Here is a 16,008-nt window from a genome sequence, read left to right as displayed (position 1 = left end):
ACACGTAATGACCAGCAAGAACACCGCGCTGCGGGTATTGTGGAAATTCACATGCACAGGAGGCATGACAGGACAGTCACTATCAGGTGGCTCTTGAGGTAGAAGAAAGCAGGTCTTTTGCGCCTGCTGTTGAACTAGCTGGGCTTTCTCGTCAGCTTGAAGATATGATACCCGTCGCGTTAGCGTCTCTACATGCTTTGCTTCTTCAAAAAATCAATAAGCTTTGCTCACAATCACACATCATTGCCCCAGTGACTTAGACAGGTTGAGTTATCAGCGCTAACTCCGAGAGTTATTGGTAACTGCAGCTGCAAAATTGACTCATGTTCCTCGTTGTTAGCTCGCTGCCTGCAGTCTCATTTTCGCCGAGCAAATCCTTATTTCCAGCATGAAACATGCTGTCCTCAGGCATCAATGCATCGCTCAGTTGAAGACCTTAGCCGCGTATGATTAGCCGCTAGCCACTAGAGTCGCAGTATCACATGGAGAAATGTTCTAAAAGCCATAGCGATATCTGGTGTTTGAGTAGGGTCATCAATCGCGATGCATTTTCAAAAGCCGATATCCACTTTTACTTCTGAAAACCGGCAAGATCTGCTCGGCTAGCCCGAAAACAGACAGCGCCCTAACTTGACTCAGGCAAACCCTGGAGATCTTCTGCCATGCACTGGGAAACCTGGCAGCGTGGTCAACGGTCGATGTCGGCAGGGTCCAAGCGGCTTGGACATGTATCAAAAGTCGATGCAGGTGCAGTTTACGTGATGCGCGGGTGAAGTCAAATTTTCTGCAATGCGCATGCACAGAAACCCGAGAGTGGATTAACAAACAAAATTGAGAGCCATGGCTAAGACTCGACTCTTGGTATAGCCCTGCTTATCCGGTGAAACAGTCACGGACTTGACGGAGAGAGGTTGGATCTGACACAGGAGTGTAAAGTGTGGCGGGAAGATGCTTTCGGGCCAAGACAGGCCTTATCGATGGCATTGTGGGCCAGTGGTGCTCCAGTCATCCCATTATCGCGTGTCTCAGTATTACCGATGAATGATGCAACTGATGCAAAAGTTACGGTATACCATCATGCTTTCGTCGAGATCTCAGCTGAGACGCATGCAGAACCTGATTCCGTTCTTGCAAGCGAAGTCGAACCTTCGCCCCTCACTCAGTCAAACGCCCGGCAAATGACAAACGAGTCAGCCCTTCCCTCTCTTAGCCCTGATTCGATCCACGTTCGGCTTGCTGCCCATCGACGATGTTCCCTGATCGAAGATCTCCCGCCTTGCGGAGTTCTGACATTGCGCGATCCACTAAAGCACTCCGCTTGCACGCGTGCTGGATCGCAAATAGCAAGCCTGCATCGAAAAGCCACCTGGCTGGAACGATGCACGCGCCATGCACTTGTGATGCAGAAACGTTGGTCGCGTCGAATGAGATGCCAGAGGCTATCAAACATGGGTGTGCGTACTTAATGCGCTAGCAAATGCTCTCATCTCGATGCGCACTCACATCGCGATGCATTCAATCGCGATGCTTTTTCTCATCTTGATGCTGGGGCTGTTACGGCTTCCCGGGCTCGTGGTGTGCAGAGCCTAGCGGCTATTCGGAGGTATTCGTGATACTCTAACTGGCCAGGATACCTTTCCGTTGCGCGCGGGTCTTCGCGTGGTGTTGAGCCCATTTCCTTCGTTCTGCAAGGCCGTCTCAGCCTTACTTTTGAGCAACGACCCTCGAGATGTTCGCCACCGCACCTGCCATATTCGGGGTGCCGGTCAGATCGGTTGCATCGATGCACTGACTCTGTACTAGGTATACAGTCGCATTGCAGCTATGATGCCCCATAGACCTGGGCCTAATAAGACCCGAAGCCTGCGACGACCGGAAACTCTTCCTCCCCTGCTCCCTATGAACAGACCCAAATCCGAATACTTTACTTGCGTCGATGCGCTTGGAAACAACGATGCTCTAGCAACAGGAGACGTTTGCGGCCCGGATGCTAGCGTATCGAGATTGTTCGTAACACGTCACAGGACACTTGGAAATGGGCTGCGCTTGTACGGAGGCGGCGACGGCGGAGGATGAGCCACTTAACCCGACTTCCGGAAATCATTGATAAGAGCTAGTGAGCATACAACAGCCACACGGAGGCTCGCACGACGATGTCCGCTGTCACGAACGAGCTAAACGACAGCGTCGGCATGCGGGGTGCGCACTCACTGGCAGCGTTGCGATCGCCAGGGACCAAGGCAACAACCGTCGAATCACTCTCTGGAAAATTAAGTTTCGATACAATTTGAGTTGGTAACGTGAAACTATTTACAGCTAACGGACTCGCTGCCTCTTTACGGCCACATTATACCATCACCACCAAGCTTGGCCTCCCGCAGATTAGTGAACACGTCAAGCGGGTAATCCTGCTCTCTGAGCTCCCGCCTCCATTGGTGCATTCTCCTGCTAAGCACTTTGTCCTGAACAGTCAATTCCCTTCTTGACAGTTTGGAGCCAGTACGGTAGCCTCCGAGGTCTCCGGCAATGCAGTGGCTCTTGCCACCCCAGGCCGAATCAGCTACAGCCTTCCAAATAGCCGTGGCATCAACTGTCATCCGCTTTGTATACAGAATTCTGCAGTCGCTGGCTTCGTAGACAAACTGGAGAGGAGTTTGTGTATCGTCTCCATCGCGGATACCATCGCGGAAGTTGACGTTGATCGAGCTGCCAATGGCGAGACGATCGAAAACAACATTGCTCCAGTACTCGCCAAGCTCGGTGCCGTTGAGCTTTGCCGCCTCTTCGCTGGTAGACAAGTCGGTCAAGGTGTACTGAACCAACGCCTGGATGTAGGTCCATGGGAAGTTGTTCGTTCCCTTGACACCACCGACGGCCTGAGTTATGCCCTCACGGGGGCGGCCACCAAGGGAGATGTATTTGACACCAGCACGCTGGCGCATAAGCTCAGAGAAGATTGTGCAAGTTGACGCGCAGTAACCATCCGTAACAACTACGATATCCTCGGCGGCGAACGGTTGCTGTGTGTAATTGCTCAAGGGACCATATCCGTGCACGTAGACGCCTCCCGAATTCAGAGGTGTCAGAACATCAGACAGGTTCCAGCGGAAGAGGTCGGTGAAGTTGTCGCCTTTCTGCTGAACAAGAGGTCCGTACTTATCTGCCCAGTTGACGAAGTTTGTGCCATCCTCAGCCACGTCACTTTGGTAGTTGAAGACTGATGAGACAATAGCGTCGTTCAACTCATACAAGGTCTCATTTTGCTCCTCCGTAACGAGTACACGAGGGAGTCCTTCGGCTGCCTCAGAAAACTTCTGACCAAGCAGATCGGTGCTCTCAAAGGCGCGGAAGCGGTCGGATGCGGCGTGGTCAATGTCGTTGGGGAATAGCAGCTTGTAGAGATCGTATCCGAGAAGAATAGTACCGCCGCCGTTCGCCGAAACATCCACGACGAGCTTCTTCTTGCCGGCAGCCTTCGCTGCAGCAAGGAACTTGACAGCTGTGTTCTGGAACTCCTCTTGAGCACTGATTCCAACGAAGGATGGTACAGAGAGGACAGCAACGTCCGCGTAGTCATCCTCGAGAAAATAGCCTCCAATGAGGTTGTGTGCCTCACGGACGACCGGTGGAGGGTAGCCCGGAGCGGGAATCGGTTTGACTGTAGCAGAAGCTGTCGCAGATGAGACAGCAGATGAGGTAGCGTTCGATGAGGGTGTGGGTGTGGGTGTCGCTGCCGTCGGCTGGTTGCCCGTGAACCAAGTCTTGTAAAGAGATTCGCCATCGGTGATCCCGTCAAAAGGAATGAGGACCTTGGCGTAGTTGTTGTAAGTCACACTGGTGCCGTTCTCGAACTCGAGCTCAGTCGTTGCGCCAGGGTAGACCCATCGCCCACGTCCACTGCCAGCAAATGTTCCGATACCAGATCCGGAAGGACCAAGAGAGACTGTTGCGAGCTCGTAGAATACATTGTTGTACAATGCATCACGATCTTGGAGTGAGCCGTACTGAGCCCAATTCTCTAGGAAAGCTTGAGCATCCTCGCCGTTGATCTTGCTAATTGGGGAGGAGGTAAAGGTGGAATTTCCAAATGACTCAGCAAGTACGTCTGCATATACGTATGCTTTGGGAAGTTCATGTCCATCGGCAGAGACAGAGACAAGAGGCACAGGACGAGCGAAGTTGAAGACTGTGCCAACGACGTCGGGAACATACACGAAATGACCGTCATGTGTGCTCTGCAGGAGAATGTAGAGTTCAAACCCGAACTATCCAGAATCAGTATCTTAGCTCAGGATCTTGGATGCGTCTCATACCTCGAACTCGTTCTCGTACTGTCCACCTACAACCTTTGTGCGGATCCGCGCGAGTTCGCCCCATATGTCAACGGCCGGCTGGACCTTCTCGGCATACTCCTCGGGAGGATCCTTCAAGAATGCGGTATTGCTCTGCCACTTGAAGTACGGCACGACACCATCGACCAAAGCTAGAGCAGCAGTCTGGTTGAACGGTACGGAGGTGATACATTCGTAGGCGAGTGCGGCAGCGACAGTTGGGGTCGCAACGGATTCTTGCGCTGCGACAGATGCGCTCACCTGCGCACAGGGAGTGGACGCATTCTGACGAGCGTACAATTGACTCTGGAGAGGCGAAGACAGGGCTACAGAGGCGAGGGACAAGCCTGTGGCGGCTTTAGTAAACCGGACCATGTTCGCAGCAATTGTAGAGTCGAATCACTTGCGAAGAACAGATGTCAGAACTCGTCTCCGCCGGAGGCTCCTGCCACATTTATACTAAAGATGAAAGCAGGGTACTCTATGTTGTCATCGCCGCGGGCTGTGGATTCCATGCTCGACCCATCATGGATAGGCATCATGGCTGCAGTAATGGGCAATTCTTGACAAAGATCCATGTCTCGTAAGGCAAACCGGTACATTGCAGCGAATGGGAGGAGTCTCTGTGATCAACCGTTGTCAAAGAGTCTATGCTCTCAACGTTACCCAAAAAGGCAGTTGCGATAGTGGCCGCTTGAAGATCGTATCCAAAACAAGCTCGGTAGTGACGGGCTCATATTGTCGATGCAAAGAGAAAGCACGAGCGATAAGGCAGCATTGGACCCCAGCAGCGTAATGCTATGCGCAACAGCCCACGCCGCTCGAATGCGAACGATTTGCTCTGCGAGTCCAATCTTGAGGTTTGGTGAAGGTGCGGAAGCTTTCGCAAGCATTCATATCGAGCCGTTGATCTAGCTAGATGGGGAAGGAGCCAAGAGTATCGCCCCACAACATACAGTCGCGGCGAACCTCAAGGATCCCGGTCACGATATCTCCTGCCGAATGACGAGGATATTCGACCGGGTAGCCACCGCGTACTCGGCTACGCTCGCTGACAAACTCTCGCTGGCAATGCATTACCTACAGAATCCTCAAAGCATCTAGGCCTGCGCGCATTATGCAGGTACAAAGTTGCTGTCAATATGACCAGACTGTCGAGTGTTTCCAGACTGCCTGAAGGGCAAGTTTCGAGACATATTTTTACAAACTCAATGTACTTTCTTAGGAGTTATGCTGACTGACTGTGGTTCACCGTGAATTGTGCAGAATCCAAGTTGTGGCGGAAACGGCAGTGAGCTGCGATGCGTAAGAATATGGACTTCAACACTTGCAGGCAGAGCAAGACTGCGTCTCAGCAAGCTTCTGAAGTCATGTGCACCGGTACCTGGCTCGATTGAGCCATATTTTCTACAAGACGGATGTGACGCGTTCAAGAGACTCTGTCGGAGCTTGAGATGGAAGGGACGCTACGATGACGTTGACTGGATTGAGCAAAGTTGCGAACGATGACAATCCATGGATCGTCATGGTATTAGATGCATCATTGCAAACAATAGCACGTAGAGTACGCTTTGAGGTATGCTTTCTCTTTAGAAAGTCATCATATGCATATATTCTAGCATGAGCCTTGACCAAAACTGGTAGATGAGAATTGGTACTCGCCTCCTACAGCTTGCTTTTGCTCTCATCAGCATCGCAATTCCATGTCACGACTCCGAACTTACAGTATTGTCTCTGACATGTCATCTGTAATACTTACGCTTACTACTATTGTGATGCTAGATCACGAGTACTCGTGTGGATACCGAACGGATATGTACCTGCTCGTGCTTGGTTTCAGAGGTGCAATCGTGAGCTGAGAGGCAATTCGTGGAATGCATGGATATTCAACGTAGAGCAGCTGCTCGTCATCGAGTCTAGCTCTGTTTGAGGTTGCTCGGTTACAGAGCATCATGTTCGCTACGTTGTCGATGTCATGAACCGGGCAATATGAGAGAACGCTGACCATGCTGAGATTGCGAGATCAGACTTCGATTCTGTAGGGACGTGATTGCGCCGTGCGACTTGTGTAAGCAGGTGCCGTGATACCTCTGATTCCGCTGCTGATTTTGGACGTACCGTGCACAATGAAGTGCAGCAAGGCTTCTGAAAAGGTCAGCAAGAAAGCTGTGTTACTTAGGTACTGAGTTCGCTGACTACTGATAAATGAGCACGATGAAATTACCGTACGATACGACAAGATGAGGATACAAAACTCTGACGAGCACCCAGTGAAGCTTCGCATCGCCCAGGGAGATATCTACCCCAACACTGAGGTGCAAGACTTGAGTCTTATAATCCGTGTTCACATCAGAAGCGAGAAAGCCTCCGTTTGTATAGTGTCGTGCTTTAGACAGTATGATCATCAGCTGTGTCCCCGCACAACGTCACTCACGTCGCCGCCGCCCACGCCCCACCAAGGTGAAAGGGAAGTACGCAAACGCGCTCACGCCGTCAACAACGCGTATCGCGCACAATACGTCCCCGTCACCTCCAAATCCTCACTATATACAGTTCCAATTGTATCGCCTATATATCCCCAGAAATTCGTTGTATTTTCATCAATCGAGACCTTCTGAAATGTCCGTCTCGCGGTAACCGAGAGGCACACTCGAGAACGACCCAACAGTGGCAAGCTCGAAAGAGCACCCGGGTTCGAATCTCGAGTGTCGCACCGGAAATCGTGATAAAACTCGAAGATCCTCTGGTTAAGTGTGGTAGCACACCCCAGCAGTAGGTTCCAGGCATGGCGTCTGAAGAGTTTTCAGCAGATCAGTTTAGAATGGAAACAAAAGTTCCGAGGCTGTCTGTTCTTTTTGCACTTTTTTGCTCCTTGTGGTGTGGTTCCTTGTTCTTCGTTGTTATGGCTTGCCAGATGGTGGTGGTTGCGGTGCTGGATATTGCTGCAGCGTCGCAAGCAGCTGGGTAACAACAACGAAATGCGGCACTTAGCAACGTAACTCTCGCGCGTACACGAGACACAGCATGTAGGCAAAGTAGATGTGGTAGATGAGATTGAGAGTAGTGTTCATTTGCGACCTTGCATGATATGATGTATAGTACACGTACGCAGCCAGCCTGCGGATCAACCATTTTGATCCGATAAAACCTTCTCCATAATACCCTACAACACCAAGAACGCCTTGCTTGTTGCAAATCCACGCGAAGACATCTATTCCTGGTTATCTCGTTGCACTGGCAGGACCCGTCCAGCATCGACTATCATCTGCTCATCCAACCTCTTTCCGATATCCCCGTACTCCAGCCTTTTCCAAGTAGAGATGCGCGCAGTATTTGTGTCGATCTCGAACACCCGCAGCCGGCGATGGAAATTGTTGTACCCGCCGTAGCCACCGAAGCCGCTGCCGCCGGCATAGCACATCCACAGCTCAGGTTCCTGAGTTGCGTGCTCTTTCGAGAGCATGCAGTAGTCGTTCACGTGGTCATGACCACAGGAAACGAACTTGACGCCCTGCTTGACCAGCTCGTCCTTGAAGTGGGTGTTGAACGCCGGAGCTGTCACGCCTTCCGTCCAATTGCCGACGAACTCGTTGTTTCGGTCTGCGTATTCAGGCAGAGGAATGTGTATGAATGCCATATCCAGGTGCTTGTGAGTGTACTTGCCGTGAGCCTCCTTCAGACCTTCAGCAGTGTTCTTGAACCAGCTGATCTGATTCGGCTTGATCCAGTCGTAACCTCGATAGTGAGCTTCATCCGGAGAGTACGCGTGTGTGTCAAGCATGTAAAGTGTCAGCGCAGAATGCTTGCTATTGTGTGCTTGCACTTCGACATAGTAGTTGCCGACACCATCGATCGTATTTGGGCCAGCCTCGGACAGCGAGTACGGCAAGGATTCGTAGAGCGACATTTGCACTTGGCGAGATAGCGTGCCTTCGTCGTCGTGGTTTCCAAAGATGGCTGCATAGGGGATTTTGCGCTCGGCGAGGGGCTCGATGATCTTAAAGAGGGCCTAGAGGATGTCAGCAGACTGCAAGTCTTGACCGTTACAAGGCACCTACGCTTTGGATGTCTGGTGCAGTATCACCGTTGACCTGATCACCAGAAAGCACAACCATATCAGGCTTCTCCTCGTCCAGAACACGTTCGACGAATTCCAGCGTCCTTGGATCAGCATCACAATGGCCGCCATTGGCACCTTTCGGTTCCGGATCTCTGCATGCACCCAAGCCAGTGCTGAGATGAAGGTCAGAGATCTGCATGATCTTGAACTTGCCGTCTTTGCGGATTTTTGGAACTGGCTTCTCGCTCTTGTGTGGTGCTCCACGACGTATGCTCAGTCGCGGGTCCTTGCTGTCTCGAGCTGTGTCGAGATGCAATGCGCCGTTCTTGACGAGCTCCCACCCAGGACGTGGCTCTACTGCGTCAGATCCAAACAAGATGTCGACAGCCGTCACGGCCTGTTTCGAGTCGCTCGCGTGACGCTTGAGCGACCTCTTAATCCAAACGCCCGCCGGGCGAGACTCCCACCTCTCTGAAGCCTGAGATTTCTCGCCCATCGCTGGGTCGAGCTTGCCAGTGCGGACATCGACAATGACCTTGTCGTCGCTTGTAAGCTCTTCCTCCCTCCTACGCCTGATGTGTACGTATGCCTTGGACACCCATCCAGACCCCAGGTAGAGATCCTTCTCGACGCGGTGCCACTTCTTCTGGTCCAGCATACATTTCGAGAGCGGGTTCAGGCTCGAACATGTCTGTACCGTGATGTCGGTGATGACGAAACCCTCATGGTGCAGGGGCAGGTGATTATGAACGGACTGCGGCAGGACGCGGTATCGGTTATCGACGAAGAATACTACGAAGCAGGCGAGGATAGCGAAGCATATGAGTTGAATGCCTGTTCGGACCTGCGACACGGGTCAGCCAGATTAGGGAGCTCCGGGCCATTCTATTCAACATACTATCCGGCGGGTCATGATGAAGTTAGTGGCTCAGCCGCATGTGTCTTAGAAGAAGAGAAATATCGTGAGTGAGTTGCGCAATACAGCCGCCATGACATGCGCTCCTCGTATGAATAGGAGTTGATCCGGGCGCAAGAGGCTTCCGTTGATGGATGTGTCCTTGCGCGTGCGATTGCTTGGCTTCTGGCATCCTTGATCGACGTTCGCCCACTGCGGAGGTCGCGGGGGTCCACTTCGAGCCGGTCTAGCGTGAACCCTGCGTCCTTCATTCTGCGCTCGGCAACTTCTTTGCCTCCACCACCGAGGCAAGCATACACACACAACCCGCAAGCCGAGCTATGCGAAACCAATGCCTACGACAGCTTCGATGCGCAGCGACACCAAAGCCTGCTAGACCCTTCAGCACCAGCGCAGGCCTCTACCGCGCTTTCAGGGAAGGAGACGTCGTTCTTCTACGGAGCAAGAAAGATATAGTAGACGGCACTCTTCTGAAACTACAGGCTGCGAAGACCGCACATACCCACCGCGGGGTTATCGACCATGCCAGTATAATTGGGAAGGAAACGCGCCAGGTAGTGCGGTCTTCGAAAGGCTTCGAGTTCCGCGTCCACGAACCTACTTTGGCAGAATACGTTCGGCTCACCCCACGTCTCGTCACACCTGTGCGTCTACTATCACCCGAATCCGCGTTGTAGCTGTATCGTGTGGAACCTTAGCTAAGTGGACCCTAGTTGTACCCCTCTGATACCAATTTGATCGTCTCTCTTCTTGATATCCACGTCGACACACCATCAAGTGCCCTGAACAATGAGCCACCCTTCGAGATTCTCGAGGCCGGTACAGGTCACGGAGCGTTGACACTGCACCTTGCTCGAGCCATCCATGCTGCAAACCCGCCGCTAGCGAAGACCCCCGATTACGCCACAAATGTAGAAGAACCAGAGGATGCTGTGTACTTGGGTGAGTCTATGTCAGACCTTCAAGATATGGCTCTAGATTCGTGGAAACCCTGCAGACGCGCTATCGTGCACACTCTGGACATCTCAAGTAAGCATGCGAAGCATGCGAAGAAGATTGTCCAAGGCTTTCGACACGGCCTATACGCTGGCAATGTCGATTTCCACGTGGGAGACGTGTCGGCTTGGATTGCTTCGCAAAGAGTGACTAGGAAGACTGAAGAACCTTTCTTGAATCACGTCTTTTTGGATCTGCCCAATGCCGAGACGCACCTGGCGAATGTGGCACCGGCGCTGCGTGTGGATGGGCTACTGGCTGTGTTCAACCCAAGCATCACACAGATCGCGCAATGCGTAGAGTTGATTCGTGAGGAGAAAATGCCGTATCTGCTCGACCGAGTCGTAGAACTCGGCGCAGGTACGATTCGTGAATGGGACGTCCGCGCCGTCAGACCAAGATCGACACTAAAGAAGCCGGACACCAAGGAGTTGCCAGACGCTTCCGACGTAGAGTCTGTCGATCCGGTCAAGGGCCAAGAGGCAAGAGACGATGAGTTGGCAGAGACACTAGCCAAAGAAGACGAGAAATGGGCCATGGTTTGCCGCCCAAAAGCGGGCCAGATGGTTGTAGGTGGTGGGTTTCTGGCGCTGTGGAGACGCATGGAACGCATGGAACGCCCAAAGAGCAAGGAACAGAGTGATGATGAGTCGAGTTAGACCAATTGAAACCTCAATGCGCCTGTTTATCAGGTACACCGACATTTGACATGACCGAACTTCCAGTGTATCGGCATGTAGCTTGTCTCACACGTGATGAACAACGCACGGCACCGAGCGAGTAAATGCAAAAATTCCCCTCCAGTGGACCGCATATGTTGGTGAACGACTGTAAGTTTTAGCTGTAATAAGACTAGCATGGTGAGCTGTTCACGCACTCTTGTGTAAACATGGCGTTTACGCGCTTCCATTGGCTGTTGCATGGACCCTAGATTGACTCGTCATGCAGCGCGGTTAGAGAGCTACATCCATCATTAATATCCACCAAGGCATCGTTCCCCCGCCTCCCCCACCGATCCTCAGAATTGCGACAATGAGCGGCGCGGGCGAGAATCGGTACGCGCTCCATCCTGCGCCGGTGCGACAAAGCTAACACGCTGCAGCTGGCGGAGGCAAGGACAAGGCAATTCCAAGGACGGACGACAGCAAGCCTCCCCTTCGACAAGCAACCCGTGGGGCAACAAGGCTGCTCAGAGCAACAAGCCTGCTGGTCCAGGACAGACTGCGCCAGTTCCTGCCTCCAAGGAAGAGCATGTCTCTGTCCGCGACTTCAACGCAGTCGAGGTCAGGGATTATCTGAAGAAGAGTAAGTAGTATCCGCTCGAGCAAACAGCTGTGTGCTGTTTGCTAGATCTGCAGCTGTAGATTCTAGAGCAGTGCTGACATTTCGCAGAGTACCGTGAGACTGTCGCTGGTATGTATCTCCAAACAGCACACGCGACCCAAAGAGCTGACATCGTCGTGCAAGAACACCCAGCGGTCTACCACAAGGTTGAGGGCGATTCCGTGCCCAAGAGAAACAGCGGAGTATGGGGAGCCAGAGGTATCTACAGCTACCACTTCAGTCACGGCTTGATTCTGACAGTCTCTAGGCGGCGGCACATCCCACAAGATGCCGAACGGACAGAACTTCTTCGACGTGCTCAAGAAGCAGCTCGCCAACATTGACCAAAACAAATGATCACGCGCCGTCCACGCATATACACGTTTTGATTCAGCGGCATACAAGGGCATTGCGGGCGTTCGGCGGTACACGGTCTGTCTGTTTGTGGTTGGCTTCTTCGCGGTAACATGCAGAAGCCGGGGCTGTCCCCGACCATGGCGTTGTGGACATCACTCACACTGGGCCTGTGGCTATGGTTAAGGTGATACCCATTTGCAATTCGAGCATCCATGGTACGGCACGGCCTCCAATGGAGCAGAGCGCGCGGGTGAGACCGTGCATGATGCTCTTTATGTACAAAAGCTGTTGTGGGACACTGCGTGCGATCAAAGAATAGGCGCAAGCTCATATATACTGTCCATATAAATAGGATTCGTTCAAGGAATTGTCCTTGGCTCTCTAAGATTCCCCGACTTATCTGAACCACTAGGATGATCTGGCGGTTTCCCAGGGTGAACCCTGCTACACCATCGTGACAACAAACATTGTATCGACGGTTTCCAGGGGCTCCAAAAATCGAGCACCTGCCCGTCGCTGCTCGTGCATCCACTGTCGCTCACGGCTACTTGCTTGACGGTCGTGTTCTCACGCCGAGACCCCTTCACCGCATTCATCTATGTCCGCGGCCAAGCCGAACTAGCCCCAACCCTCACAATCCATTGACTTTACAAGCACTCCACTCTTGAACGCGTCTTACCCCGCCACGACCTTCTGACGCAGCGCTCCTGCTTTCCATCGGCGCCTGCTACCAACTGTAGATCTCGAAACGCAAACGCAATAGGAGAACGCAATTACAGGGCACACAGCGCACATTGCGATCAACCAGGGCCACTTCCACAATTACATCTTGCCGAGCTCCGATGCGCCAAACATTTGCACCCCGTATTCCGACACTACAATAACCTTCTCGAGCATGTCGTCTCCGCCACGGACGCCTACCCACAGGGGGTCCTCATCTCACCGCCGGCCGCCCTCCAGCCTAGACATGTCTCAGTCCAGACGACAGTCATTTAACCGCCCCTCCTCCACATCCGGCTATTCGCCCGTCACACCGCGTTCGTCGCGCGATTTCGATAATGGTAGTCCGGCGCAACGATTCGGCGGGGGTAGGGGCAATGGTGGGGGGCTGGGCAATCTTGCAGACGAACTCGGCGAATGGGGCAGCGACGACGAGGAGATGGACAGCGAATTTGGAGAGGAGCTGGATCATACACAGGAAGGGCCAGTAGATATTGGCACAGCTGTCGAGCACGACGGCTCAACAGGTGGTCAAGGTGCTATAAATCCGGATGGAGTGCGGGATAGCGGGGTTGCGTTGCAAAGCTCGCCATCGACACAATCTAGGGCAACACTGAGCCCGGGTGCAGCGATCAAGACGAAGAAACACAGCAGGCAGCGGTCGCTGTACGATGGGTCGGATTACGGGGACGATTCGGATTTGGACAACGAAGGTGTCACGCCGGCCCTTGAAGCGCGCATGGCCGCGATCGAGAGCATGGCACGAAGAGGCATGGAGGAGAATGGCAGTGCTTCTGACGAAGTAGTCAAGCGCGTCACCGAACGTCTACGAGATTTGGGGAGCCAACTTGCGGTCGAGAACGGTGCAACACGGTATGCCGTTCCAATAACTTTAACCACATGCACCAGCTAACACAGCCCAGCCTTAAAACCGCCCACGACTCTCTAACGACCCACCTCACCCACCAATCGCGCGTCCTTACCTCCCTCACTGCATCATTCACTGGCCCCCGCGCCATAATACCCTCACCAGAGGCGATCGAAGAGCTCCTGCCGCTCGTTGAACAAACGCTTCAGTCCCTCCCACATAGCTCTACCGAACCTTTGGTCCAACTCTCGCACCTCACACTCTCGACCCGCGAACTCCTGCAGCACCTCTCCAACGTTAGCGACACATTGCACATGTCGCGCCAGACAACTACGAACGCATCACGTCGCTTGCGAACAAGCAAAGAGCAATTGCACGAGTGGAAGCGCGAGTCTGAACGTACAGTCGAAGGACGAGAATTCATCGAGCGTGGCGACTGGGACAGGCGTCTGCGCGAGCGAGAGGCAAAGCGAGCTTGCGGCGAAGTAATGGAGGGCTTCGAAGAAGCCTGTGGACTGTGGCGGAAGCGGTTGTGCGAGGGACTGGGCGTGGCCAGTGCGTAGTCCTTTCCTGTGCGCTCTCCTTCCCTGATTTCTTCGCGTTCGACATGTTGCGTTCGACGGGCTGATGCAGGAGAACGCGAGCTAACAAGGCGCAGGCGATCTCCCTCTTGACTCGCATACCACCTGGCCAAAGGACAACCCGGCTCCCGCTAAACAGCCGGCCGAGCAAGCTCTCAGAGAGTTTGCACCCTCGCCGGCACCACCGGGCGTACGCAACTTCTCGCGCCCTTCCTCGTCGTCCTCGCGCTTCTCGAACCGCTCGTGGGTCGAGAGCGTGTCCCCCGTTTCGCCACGGCACACCCGCAAACAATCGGAAAAGCAGTACAAGGCCTCATCAGACTCGACATTCCGGTTCTCAGACGACGAACTGGCATGAATCTAAAGCTTCTTATCTCGATAGCTATTTCAGCACATATACTTCCTTTCTTTTATCACAGTCCGGCACATTATAGCCATTCTTCTTTGTCATTCTTTGTAACCTGCATGGCCGGTTTTGATGTCTGGGGCGTTGGAGTGGAATCATTGTCGTACGTTAAGAGCGGCATAGGGACGGGGATGCATGTGGTCAGGGAAATGGTAATACCCTATATACGTCACTTAGAATGGGAATCGATGCTTTGTATCTCCAATCCCTCGCCTACTTCCAGATGCGTAAGCCCAATAATAGCCCCAGTGCACTCAGCAACGCGTAGTCGCCACGAGTCATCTGCCCGTTGCAGGCTACGTCTCTTGCACTGCCCAGCATCCAGACTCATAGCAGCCACTCCACGGTGACTTCATGCAGATCAACAGCATAGTCCCCGCCGCGCCTGACCAACTCCGTGTGCGGAGCGAAACCGCCAAACGCAGACAAATGCAGCGCCATGAACTTCACCACCATCTCGCGCAGCGGATGCATGGCCTCGCCATCCGCGCGATCCGGCACAATCTCGCCGTCGTAGACGTACTGGATGAGCTCCACGATGGCGGCGCGCGTGGGCGGGTAGATGTCCAGACGCGCCAGGAAGCCACGGAGGCCGGCTTCGGCGTCTTTCTGCAGCTGCGTGATGAGGTGCTCGTCGGAGAAGAGGTAGATGCGCGCGTAGCCTAGGAGTGCGCTGGACACGTCCTGGTTCCACGTAGGGTTGCGCGGGGGGACTGTGCCGCCGGCTGTGCCGCCCACGGCTGGCAGTCGTTGCGTTTCGTCGTCGTCGATGTTGAGGAGGCCGCAGCGGTGAAAGTCGTCGACCGTGTTCTCGTACAGGGCCTGTGAATCCTTCCTATCCGGGATGCCTGGCAGGTTGTTGAGATCACCTAGAGTTGCGCACAAAACATGAGCGGTCAGCTTATTGTTGCGAGCAGTCAGGCTGTCGGGCCCTACGATGCGTGGGCTCAACACCCAGTAGTCTTCCCTGATGTTGACTGCATTTGGCGGGAGCGTACGGATTTCTGGAACGGGTAGGGCGGCGCCATACGCGACGGCGCAGATCTTCTCGAAATCCTCAACCTCGATATACTCGAAACATGCCTGGTTGCTCTGAGCTTCCTGGAAGGGACCGTTCAATAGGCGGTCTAGAGGCTCTGACAGTGCCGCAATAGCACCCGAGTGGACAATGATCGGGGTTTGGTCGACGCCGATCAGGAAGGTGAACTGCCTTGAATGCAATACGCTACGTCCGCGTGAGTCAGTCATTATATGAACACCCTCAAGGGTGCTTACCTGGTTGCAAAAGGCATGGTTGTGGTGTACGGTTGGATTGTCCGCAGACGAGCAGGAGGCAGGTTAGTCAAAGCTGTTGGCATTACAGGTTTTTGCCGCGCTTGTCAAAAACGGGACAGCGGTGAAGGTGAAGTCTGGCCATTCACTTGGGCGGCGAAAGGGTGCTCGGCCATTT

The 16,008-nt window shown here is 53.5% G+C and overlaps 6 protein-coding genes across 6 annotated transcripts; 3 read left to right on the top strand and 3 right to left on the bottom strand.

Annotated features, from left to right (window-relative positions):
• Positions 1–2,206: 2,206 nt before the first annotated feature.
• C7974DRAFT_232381 (uncharacterized protein) lies at positions 2,207–4,849 on the bottom strand. The gene is made up of 2 exons (XM_046137393.1): positions 4,314–4,849; positions 2,207–4,265 (listed from the first exon to the last, which is right to left on the bottom strand). The coding sequence occupies exons 1-2, from the start codon at positions 4,704–4,706 to the stop codon at positions 2,337–2,339; spliced, it is 2,322 nt and encodes a 773-aa protein (XP_045994852.1). The 5' UTR covers positions 4,707–4,849; the 3' UTR covers positions 2,207–2,336.
• Positions 4,850–7,381: 2,532 nt separating this feature from the next.
• On the bottom strand, positions 7,382–9,470 carry C7974DRAFT_340667 (phosphoesterase-like protein). The gene is made up of 3 exons (XM_046139261.1): positions 9,290–9,470; positions 8,390–9,235; positions 7,382–8,340 (listed from the first exon to the last, which is right to left on the bottom strand). Exons 1-3 carry the CDS (start codon positions 9,302–9,304, stop codon positions 7,543–7,545), a joined length of 1,659 nt encoding a protein of 552 aa, XP_045994851.1. The 5' UTR covers positions 9,305–9,470; the 3' UTR covers positions 7,382–7,542.
• Positions 9,471–9,568: 98 nt separating this feature from the next.
• C7974DRAFT_399584 (S-adenosyl-L-methionine-dependent methyltransferase) lies at positions 9,569–11,014 on the top strand. The gene is made up of 2 exons (XM_046142423.1): positions 9,569–9,951; positions 10,021–11,014. Exons 1-2 carry the CDS (start codon positions 9,628–9,630, stop codon positions 10,960–10,962), a joined length of 1,266 nt encoding a protein of 421 aa, XP_045994850.1. The 5' UTR covers positions 9,569–9,627; the 3' UTR covers positions 10,963–11,014.
• C7974DRAFT_399583 (uncharacterized protein) lies at positions 11,015–12,368 on the top strand. Its single transcript, XM_046142422.1, has 6 exons — positions 11,015–11,133; positions 11,252–11,358; positions 11,406–11,608; positions 11,696–11,716; positions 11,771–11,845; positions 11,895–12,368. The coding sequence occupies exons 2-6, from the start codon at positions 11,336–11,338 to the stop codon at positions 11,981–11,983; spliced, it is 411 nt and encodes a 136-aa protein (XP_045994849.1). The 5' UTR covers positions 11,015–11,133; positions 11,252–11,335; the 3' UTR covers positions 11,984–12,368.
• A 510-nt stretch (positions 12,369–12,878) lies between these two features.
• On the top strand, positions 12,879–14,134 carry C7974DRAFT_315930 (uncharacterized protein; the record flags this gene model as incomplete). Its single annotated transcript, XM_046138535.1, has 2 exons — positions 12,879–13,576; positions 13,627–14,134. 2 exons carry the CDS (start codon positions 12,879–12,881, stop codon positions 14,132–14,134), a joined length of 1,206 nt encoding a protein of 401 aa, XP_045994848.1.
• Positions 14,135–14,885: 751 nt separating this feature from the next.
• C7974DRAFT_415584 (uncharacterized protein) lies at positions 14,886–15,850 on the bottom strand (the record flags this gene model as incomplete). The annotated part of the gene is made up of 2 exons (XM_046143908.1): positions 14,886–15,783; positions 15,834–15,850. 2 exons carry the CDS (start codon positions 15,848–15,850, stop codon positions 14,886–14,888), a joined length of 915 nt encoding a protein of 304 aa, XP_045994847.1.
• Positions 15,851–16,008: the final 158 nt, after the last annotated feature.

Source organism: Boeremia exigua (genome assembly GCF_020726555.1).
Source record: "Boeremia exigua strain MPI-SDFR-AT-0100 chromosome Unknown C7974scaffold_9, whole genome shotgun sequence".
Lineage (NCBI taxonomy): Eukaryota > Fungi > Ascomycota > Dothideomycetes > Pleosporales > Didymellaceae > Boeremia > Boeremia exigua.
The sequence above is the reverse complement of the archived record's forward strand: the minus strand, read 5'-3'. Positions and strand labels throughout refer to the sequence as shown.